The 10,465-nt window shown below is 47.7% G+C and overlaps 1 protein-coding gene across 2 annotated transcripts in view; it reads right to left on the reverse strand.

Moving 5' to 3' along the window:
* Positions 1 to 5,646, reverse strand: part of Ccdc149 (coiled-coil domain containing 149) — a 114,482-nt gene extending 108,836 nt beyond the window's left edge. For both annotated transcript variants that reach the window (XM_008837330.3, XM_029565538.1), the window contains exon 1: positions 5,186 to 5,646. In XM_008837330.3, coding sequence (XP_008835552.1) covers positions 5,186 to 5,233 — 48 coding nt within the window. In that variant the 5' untranslated portion in view covers positions 5,234 to 5,646. The remainder of the gene's footprint in view (positions 1 to 5,185) is intronic.
* Positions 5,647 to 10,465: the final 4,819 nt, after the last annotated feature.

Consider the following 10,465-nt stretch of genomic DNA (forward strand, 5'->3'; position numbering starts at 1 on the left):
AAAATTAAGGAGACTTAAAATGTCCTGGGGTTTTGTGAGACCTATTACAAAGGGTCTCCTCAGACTTGAACTCAAGTCAAGGAGATGAAAGGCTGACTAGGAAACAAGGAAGTCCAAAGATGGAAGAAAAACATCCTTTGTGTGCTGAGTTCACCTATGCAAAATGTCCACTCAGTCAAGGAATTACTGGACATATTAGCTAGGGCTAGTCATAACAAACTACTAAACACTCAGTGACTTAAAACAATATAAATTAATTCTCTCATAGACCTGGATGAGTGAAATCCAAATCAAGGTGTCAGCAGGACTGGGTTCCCCAATATGTATCTAGGCCCATCCTTGCCTAGATCGGCTTTTAGTTGGTGTTCCTTGACTTGTAGCTGACAACTCCAAACTCTGTCTTGGTCATCACTTGGTCATCCTTCCCCTGTGACTTTACATTGTCCTACCTCTGTGTATCTCTGTGTCTAATCCAAGACACTAGACAGTGGGTTAGAATCCATCTAGTAGGAATTCATCCTAACTTCACTGCATCTACAAAGACCCTACTTCCAAATAAAGTCATGATCACAGGCACTGAGGGGCAGGGCTTGAACATATCTTCTGAAGGAACACAATTCAATCCATAGTGTTAGCCAAGAAACTCCCTCCAAGTTTAACCACTTTGACTTGGGACATTGATCATTTGTACCAAGCAAGCAGCAGAGCCAAGGCTCACCCCCAAGTATCTTCATATCTTCAGAGTCTGAGTCAACACTAAAACCTAATGCTGTCTTCACCTTAACTGATAACAGTGCTGAACTCTATCTACACTGGCTCACCTTCTCACTATCAAGAAGCAGGGACTTTGGGCCGAAGCCCAGGGTTCCCAGTCTTCTGTTTGCCTCACAACCACTGTACATTACATGCTCAAAGTCAATGAGATCCATTGCTCTCCAATTAACCAGCCAAAACCAAATGTTGTGGTTGAATTAGGCATAGTCTATACTAGGGTTGTAGGCTGCAAGATGTGGTAGTTAACCTTATCAGTTTGACAGCATTCAGAATCACTGAGGAGGTTGGCAGGGGCACTACTACGGGCATATCTGTGTGAGCATTTTCAGAGCGGATTAACTAAAGGGGGAAACACCCACCCTGAATGTGGGCAGCACCATCCCATGGAGCAAGGGCCTGGACTGATAAAAAGAGGTTAAAGGAGAAAGCCAGCAAAGGGCTTACATTCTCTTCTCTCTGCTTCTTCACCCACCATGATATGAACTGCACTGTTCCACCATGCCTTCCCTGCCATGATGAATGAACCCTCCAAAAGTGTGAGCCAAAATACACCTTTCCTCCTTTAAGCTGTCTTTGCCAGGTAATTTGGTCACAGAGACAGAAAAGTAATTAATACAGATAACCATATTTTTAATCCCACAAATACAGTCACCAATTATGTGCAAGGTTTTTTGTTGGTAGTGGTGGTGGGGATTTTTTGTAGTTTCTCTAAGGTAGCAAGCACACCACAGGTGGCAATGAGGAGACATCTTCCCCTCCCCAGTCATTGAATTTCCAGATGAGAGCATCTGCCATGCCTCTTTTACATGTAAGGAGTATTTACATTAGGGCTTGAGAGGAGGCTATAACTTCAACTGGTTAAACTTAAAATGGGAAAATAAGCCTGAGTTCTGTCGGTTGTTTTTGTTTGTTTGTTTTGAGTCAGGGTCTCATTATATATAGTCCTGGCTGTCCTAGAACTCACTATGTAAACCAGGCTGACCTATAACTCACAGAGATCCAACTGCCTTTGCCCCCTGCCCAAGTGCCGGGAATAAAGGTATGTACCACCACACCCAGATATAGGCTCATTTTTAATGAAAATCATATCCGAACCAGTGGAGGAACCAACTGAAAGACAGAACAGGGTTTCAGGCAAGAAGACCCAAGTGGGAGCAGAGACCTGAACTTACCCAAGAAGAGACAAGATCCCCTCACAAATCCCATTTGGCCCTGACCAAATGTTCAGTGAAGTCTTTCCCAGGTCCTTCCTCTAGATCCCCAAAACTTTTTTTTTTAATAGTTTATGTATATAAGTGTCTTACCTGCATGTATGTAAGTGCAAACAATGACTATAGGGGCCAAAAGAGGGCATTGGATCTCCTGGAACTTGAGTTACAGGTAGTTGTTGGCCACCACATGTGTTCTGGGCACTGAACCCAAGTCTTCTGCAAAAGCAGCCAGTGCTCTTAACCGCTGAACCATCTCTCCAAGTCCCCAAATCTCTTAGTAATGCCACCAGCCACCAGCCATACTTTTCCTTGAATCCTTGGCTGGATACCAGGCCCAGTCTACACACAAGGAACGCTGCCAGCTAAATGAGTGGGCAGGTGGTTCCCTGGGCAGCTGAGATTGTGAGACACAGACTTGAGGCCATACCTCCCAGCACTTTCCAGCAGTAGGTGTGTTCATTTCCTGTAGCTGCTGTGATAAATTGCCACAGAAACTTACTCTTCCAGTTAGAAAGGCCAGATGTCCAAAACAAAAAAGGTAGTGGGCACTCCTTGGCTGGTGGCTACGCCATTCCAATCTCTCCCAGTCTTCATATGTTTGTCCTCTCTGTGTCTGTCCTCCAATACCTTAGTCCTAGGTCTCAGTGTTTCTCTCTCTCTCTCTCTCTCTCTCTCTCTCTCTCTCTCTCTCTCTCTCTCTCTCTCTTTCCCCATTCACTCTCATTCTCACTCTCTGTCCTTTCTCTTATAAGGACACTAGCCATTAGACTAAGGCCTACTCTAAATGCAAGATGATTTCATTGCAAGATCCTCAACTTGATTATATCTTCGAAGACTCTACCTAAATAAAATCCCCTGAACAGCTACTTGGGGTTAGAATTTGGACATATCTGTGGATATCTGGAGGACACGGTCCATTTAATTTGTACTCTCATGGGCATCCAAAATGATTCTGATCTGTAGGCCATATGTTGAGAAAGCTGATCCAGTTGCTGGGGATTCAAAGATGGATAATATATGGTACCCTGCCTTGGGAAACATCCCATCTAATGGAAAGTGTAGATAGATGAACTGATATTAAAAATACAACGCACTGCATTGTGATTCCAATCAGGGCCCAGAGCCAGGTAGATGAGAGTTTAAATCATGCCTCCTCCAGTTACCAGCTATGAGACTTGGAGCAAGTTCACTGATCTACCTGAGCGCCAGTTCCCACACTATATAGGTGATTCCTTAGTATGTTGTAGAATGAGGCTCAGATAACTAAGGAAAATACTGCTTCCTGTAAAATTGTTGGCATGAAGGACACAGTCAAGAAAGACTACTAAGGAAGAAAGCAAGTTCCACTCATTTTTGCACTCCAGGTTTTTAATGAACATCTATGAAAAGCAAATTCCATTACTCTAGAGGGTGTGACCCAGGATAGCTAAGAGGCAGCCTCAACATCATGAACTTACTTAAAACATTATAGAATTATTTAAAAAAAAAAAAACCTTTTTCCCATGTAACTTGATTGCATGGTTTTCGAGTGTCATGTCTCATATCAAAAGGTTGGAACTCAATTGACATGGACAGGACAGCTCTTAAAAGAGTCATTTCAGGATCCATGGATTTATTCGGCAAGCATTTATTGATCACCTTTCCTGTACAGAGCTCAAGGTAGAGGCATTGGCAACAGGGAACCAAATACAACATACCACCCAAGGAGGAGACCAATAACTACTGTCCACTGTGGTCAGCACAAAATAAACAGTCACCCACTGGGAGGTACCCTCAAGGGATACCTGGTACATTTAGCATTTGATTACACTCCCTTCCTCAGTATGCCTTTATTGTTTACTGAGTGACTTTTTTCCCAGACTGTACCAGGAAATCTCAGGTGTTCTATGAGCACAGGAGGAGCACAAGGTATCATCTAACTTGGTGGCCACTAAAGTCTAATCACCCAATCATATACGTGACTTCTTGTTTGTTTGTAGATAAGGTCTTATGTAAAGCAGGCTGGCCTTGAACTATGTAGCAGAGGATGACCTTGAACTCCTGATTCTCCTCCATCTTCCAAGTGCTGAGATTACAGGTGTGCACCACCATGCCCAGCTAGTATCCCTGACTTCTAATAGTCATTTGACACATATTTTTTGGAACAGTGAATATTTTACTGCTACTTCAGAGTCCAGCACTAGATTTCCATGGAAAACATCCTCCAACCTCTTTAACCATCCTTAATGGATGATTCTTTATGGACCCAGAGACAAGAACCCCAGTAGATCTGTCCCTTGACTTAAAGCTTGACAGTTGGACGCAGATGGGCTGTAACACAGTATATCATCTTACAGGTAGTCAGAAAAGTTTTCAATTGCTAAACCAATGCTAAGCAAACTAAACTACAGCAGAATCTATACCCAGAATTCAATGCTCTACACACACTGGGCATGGACTGACTTGGTAACTTGAGGAACTGACAGCACAGATGGTGGTGATGTAGAGCAACTTACTTGGGGGAGATGAGGGAGATCAGTGTCCCTCTCACCTGAAGAAGCCAGCCAACTCAGGCTGGATTGAAGAGGAGGTAGTCCAGGAATCTGAAAGTGCACCCTGGACGTGTTCCTGGCACAATCTCTAGGGAGGACACCAGTCGAATCACTTCTGCACCTGTCTCATTCCTTCCAGAAATGGCTACCCCCCTTACACACAGTAGGTGCTGGAAACAGGGGTTGAGTGAATGGAATGAGTGGATAGACCTACGGTTAGAGGATGCCCAACTCTCTCACTCAAAACCACGGGGCTGCAGATTATGCCACCTGGCCCAGGGTTACCCAAGGGCCCAGATTGCCCCCGGGCGACACCTTTCCGTTTCACCAGGCATCATCTAGTCACTTGCCTCCAAAACAGTGGTGACCTGCCCTGCAGGTGGGGCTTGGCTCTTTCCCCTCCCAGAACCTATGCCTCTCCTATCCTAGGCCAAAACCTGGCTGTCCTAGGCCAAAACCTTCCCCAGAGCCTGGCACCAGATGGCGCGGGGAGACCGTGGCGCCCCCGCAGACCGGAAACTGCGGGGAGGACCACGCACCTGCAGCTCGCACTGCGGCCACCTGGTGCGCGTCCTCGCGGGTCCCTGCCCCGCTGGCCTCCCGGGGACTGCGAGCCCGGCTGCGGCGGCTCCGGAGGCCCCACCCGCCCTGCCGGCGCCTCGGCCTCACCTCGCTCACCAGCCCCTGCCAGTCGCTCTCGGTCCTGTCGCCATCCATGGCCGCCTCCTGCGAGCGCGGGCCGGCTGCACGGACGCCTCCCTCCTCCCGCTGCTCCTGCCACCGCCGCCACCCCGGCTCCGCGCAGCCCGGAGTGGGCCCCGCGCCTCCCAGCCGCCGCTCCACCGCCTCCCGCGGTCGCCCGCGCCGCTGCCTCCACGTCAGCCTCCGCGGAGGAAGGGGAGGAGGAGCCGGCCTGGCAGCAGCTCAGCCCGGCCCGGTGGCCTACAACCTCGCCCTGGGATCCCGGATCGGGGCTCCTAGAGAAGGGAGACGGCACGCGACTCCAGACCCCAGCATTCCCCGGCCTTTGGGGGACAGGTGGGTGCCACCCCGCCAAGAAGCCAAGTCCCCCCATTCCAGTCATCCCCCTGCCGTGGTCAGGCTTTCACCGCGGGAATAAAAGATCCTTCAGGGCACGGTGTTGTTGTTGTTTGTTTCGTTATTGTTTTAATTGGGGAAGGTTTGGAGCAATTTTGGCACCTAGTAGATGCCAAACATTTTTCTTGAGTACCTGAACCACATATACTATATGTTAAAACTGTTTTTAAAACTGCCAAGATTTGCTTTTTTATCAGCTGTCATAAAGAGAAAGCAAATGCAAAAATTGAGAATAAAAGCTTACATTCTGAATAGGACCCAAAGCTCTGAGGTTTGGACTTAGCATGAGTGAAGAGAGGTGTTAAAAATAATGCCATCAAACTGAGACTCTTAAGAGGGAAGACTAGGGGGCTGGAGAGATGGCTCAGCAGTTAAGAACACTGGCTGCTCTTGCAGAGAACCTGGATTTGGTTCCCAGCACCCACATGGAAGCTAACAACCTTCCAACTCCAGTTCCAGGGGATCTGACGCCCTCTTCTGACCTCCGCAGGCATTGCATGACTGGCAGGGGGGGTAGTATTTACATACATGGAAGCAATACCCTCAAACACATAAAATAAAAAATAATAAAATATTTTTTAAATAGAGGGAAGACTAGTAGAGAATTCCAGAGGGAGGGGATTCTGACGTCAGTGCCATATGATTCCCCTCATAAATCACCAACAGAAAGCTTTCCATGCTTGGGGAAAACTGCAAACTAGCAGGAGTCTGAGAGGTTGTGAATGCACCTTACAGCTATGGAAGCCCTCATAGATAATGTGTATTTACAATTTACAGAACCCATTGATCGGGGATCAATCCTGTGAGATAGATGGCAGCCCTTTTATCACATGAGGGTCAACTAGGATCTGCATGCTATAAAACCTGAAAATGAACTACCATGCCTTAGAGTGGAAAATTCCCAGCTTTGTGCTTAGCCTTTTCACTTGGAATGGCAGACTGCAAGATGGCGGTCCCTCCAGTCCCTTCCATTACCGCTAACTCTAAACTCAGTCCTGTGACTCCCTTAGACCAAAGCAATGTTTGCATTATAAAATAAAAGTCATTAAGCACTTAGGTGAAACTTAGTCTTGTATAGTGCTCCTGGGAATCCATGATCACCTTCATGGAAAGAAGTTCAGAATGACTTAGTGGATGTCACAGGACTGACTCCCAGGCAACCAAGAGCCAACTGCCAACTAAACATCATGTGTAAATGAGGTTCCCAACTGAGCACAGGTACATGGGTGAGCCCAGCTGAGGATAGTAGAACTGCCCAGCTGAGCCTTGCCCAATTTGCTGACCCACAGGCTCATGTAGTAAATCAGTTACTTAAGCCACCATATTTTGGGCCTGTCTTGTATATATCAGCAGATAACTGGTGATGGCACTATTGATGAAGGGCCTGGATGGCTGAACTCACCCTTGTATCCCTTAAAGAAGCAACTGTGCCTAGAATCAGAGCTTCTACAATAGACTCTGACAGGCCAGGGGGTAGGAGAAGGACCTACCTGTTCTCATCCTGGGGAAGGTCAAGAACACTGAGGGTTTGCAAACTAATGCTCTAGATAACAAGAGAAAAAGGAAATGGATGGTGTACAGCTAAGTCTTCTGACCATTCCAGGCCACCTAGCTCCTTTGCAATCTAAGGAGGTGGAAAGAGGTCATCCATCTCTCAATGGAACACCTAGGGTTAATTAATTCAGTGCCAAACACTTGCTCCTAAAGCCTGTCTCCTACCTAAAAAGCAAGGTACTGTCTGCCAATATATTGCCCTCTAGCAAACCATCTGCTTCCGTTCTGACCTGTCGATGAAACAGACTGTAGGGAGAATGGGCAGAACTGGGCCATCTGCCTTGCTCCCTGCTGGCCTTCAGGTGGGAAAGCCCCTCCTGGGTACCTGGTTTAGCTGAGTCTTTCAGCTCTGTTGCTGTATGGAGCTGTCACTGGTGTATTAGGCAGCAGGACAGACAATCAATGAACTGCTAAGAGCCAAGGAGTCTTCATTTGGAAACCATGAACCTTTAAGTCACTCTCTGTGGCTCAGACAGTTAGCAAGGTATTTAAAAGTAAAATCGGGAGGAAATGGAAGTGGGCAGGTCTCTATGCTACCCCTCCACACACCCCCGACACACAGCATATTGAGAAACCTTCCATGCAGTTGAAACAGCATCCTGAGCTCCTGGGTTTTCCTGGAGGTTTTAAGCCTCCAGTGCCAGCTCCCACCTGCTCAGCTGATAAGATGTGATGAAATCACAGATCAAGGCAGAGGAGCTGCAAGCAATTCTTTTTTTATCTCTTTTCATTTATGTGGCCTGACATTGAGTAATAATAATAATTAAATCCACTTTAAGCTTCTAGGCACCTATAGCAGAAGGCCTCTAGACACCTCATCAACAGTAGCCCAGGCTGGTACAAACAAAGCTAATTATATTGTGGTTAACTGTTTTCAAAGAAAAAATAAAATCACTCACCAACTATCTTTACCTTGGACAAAAGCAGTCCCTAAAATGTCCTACCCAGTGTCCATGTGCACTGGGCTAGACAGTCTTATTTAACTTGACACCCTGGTAAAAATATTAAAACACTGGCTTTAGCCTCTATTTTCACATCACTTTAGTTTTCTGAAAAATCATCTCTGGGGACCCAATTTCTCCATATGTATTCATAGCCCCAGGGCCAGTTTTATTGATTTATTTCTACGACCCTATGGCGACAAGAGTATTTAGATGCTTTTGAATGACACTTCTTACTTTTAAAAGTCAGCGAGTGATTTAGATATGGAAACTCCAGGATAGTTTAAGGAAATTCAATCAGTGCATACGGACAAAAACATAACAAAAAAAGAACTGTGGGGAGCTTGAGACAGAAAAGACGCCTTGAGCTGAGGGTTAGAGACTTAAGTCCCTCAGTATGAGTTCTCTGCTGATAAGCAAGATCTTCTGGCCCTGTCCCAGCAGCTTCAGACACAGAGAAAGCAGAGCTTTTGACACTTCCCCACACAGAATTTTCAGTTTGGATTCTGGCCACCTGTCAGAGTTCTTATTAAATGAAAGGAGGCAGATCTCCATGGGAGATACTGTCCCCGCCCCTTCTGAACAGTTGAGACAATATCCACAGCCAGTTCTTTACCCAGTGCCTTTTCTTCTTCCTGAATTAAGAAACCCAATTTGGGAAGAAAATGATTCTTAATGGCTGTGGGTTATAAGCATGTGTACATGGGTTTAATTAGCTCTACAAGGCTTCACTGTTCCTGGCTCTTGTTCTTGTCAAGGAGGTTCATTTTGGCAGGTCCTGCTAGGGAGGAAAAACACAACAAAACAAAGCTAACTTCCTTTGCTCTTGATTTTGGCTGGAACCTGGGAATGGCCGGGCCGGGTGTTCACTGTAACTGGGCTTCCTGCAGAGCCTTGAGACATGAGGTCCACAGGGCCAGTGGCCTCGGTTCTGTGAAAAAAAAAAAAAAAGACTCCCAGGCTTCTGTCTAGGAGCACTGTGTGGGACTTCATCCATCATTTCCCCCGAGGCGGCCAGCAGCCTGGCCGCAGAGGGTCCGGGAGGGATGCAGAGGGTTAGAGAGGATTCGCCTGCTTCTTCATTCTAGGCAAGGCCTGTATATTAGCCACGGAGTTCCGGGGCCTCCCTGCCTCTGCCACTAGGCCCTTCCTGCCCAGCAGCAACCCTGCCCAGGCTGTCCTCCTCCAGCCCCGCTGGCTGCCAATCAGCCCGGCAGCTGGGGGTGGAAGGAGGTTCCACTTCCAGCTGAACAGCGCCGACGTCCTCCGGGTGACTGAGTGGGGCTGATGGCCGCCTGACAGGCTGGGGACCGCAACTGTCATCACGGCTGGGCAGGATCGGCTTGGGCGTGGCGGGAGGCAGCGAAGGGGAGGGGCGGAGGCCGAAGAGCGGCTCCCAGACCCCGAGGTTAGGAGAAGGAGGTCCAGGGGCCAGGAGGAAAAGAGAAATGCCAGGAAGTAGGGGGCTGGGGCTGGGGGGGGCGGTAGGAAGCCAGACACAGCGGGAGAGGCAGGGCCTTCGCACCTGATGAGAGGAAGAGGGAGAGGCTGGGCCCGCAAGTAAAGACCTTGGACTCAGGGGAAAATTCAACCCCAGGCGGTGGTGGAAAGTGGATGAAGCCCCGCCCAGGCCCACGGAAGGAGTTAAGTGGAAAAGTCAAGCAAAGTCACTTGGCGCTCAAATTATTCAAATTTGTTGAACTTACTGATAATGTGTTTCATTTCTTCGGGTGGGGAGTGAGGGTATGATTCAGCACAAATTTGATGTAAATTTATGGAAATAGAAACGCAGAGAAGCCACAGGCCCAGAGCTGCTGGCGGGTTGGCTGCCTGGCCTTCATTGAGGGAGGTGACTGCTCTCTGGACTTGGGGAGCTGAAAATAGAAACGTCTGACTTGGGAGCCACTGGCCTCTCCTGCAGGCCAGGAAAGGGACCGACCCTGTCGCTCTGGAAAACTTGAGAAAAAGTTAAAAAGCTGATGACTGTCCAAAATAGGATCACCTCCATTGGCCTCCTGTCTCATTTTTGTCTGAGGGTGGGGGCCAGTTTCTACTCAGCAGATGTGATCCGGTTTATGTGAATGGAAAGGGGGAGGGGCAGGGGAGAATTAGCATCCTCTAGAACCTACTGTGTGCCAGTATTAGATAGGGAAGTGACAAAAATAGTTTGCTTCTGCACTGTGCAAGAATCATTTGATGGAGAGGGTGAAAAGGTGGCCCTCCACAGAAACGGCTGACGTTGGTAGAAGGTTTATTGCCCATTAGGCTGTCCTTCAGAACAGATTTCTGTCCCCCAGCCCTCATACCAGGTCATGACATTTGTCCATTGATGTGGCACTCAGTCAATAGCAATCTC

This window comes from Nannospalax galili, unplaced genomic scaffold (genome assembly GCF_000622305.1).
Source record: "Nannospalax galili isolate Female #2095 unplaced genomic scaffold, S.galili_v1.0 scaffold777, whole genome shotgun sequence".
NCBI lineage: Eukaryota > Metazoa > Chordata > Mammalia > Rodentia > Spalacidae > Nannospalax > Nannospalax galili.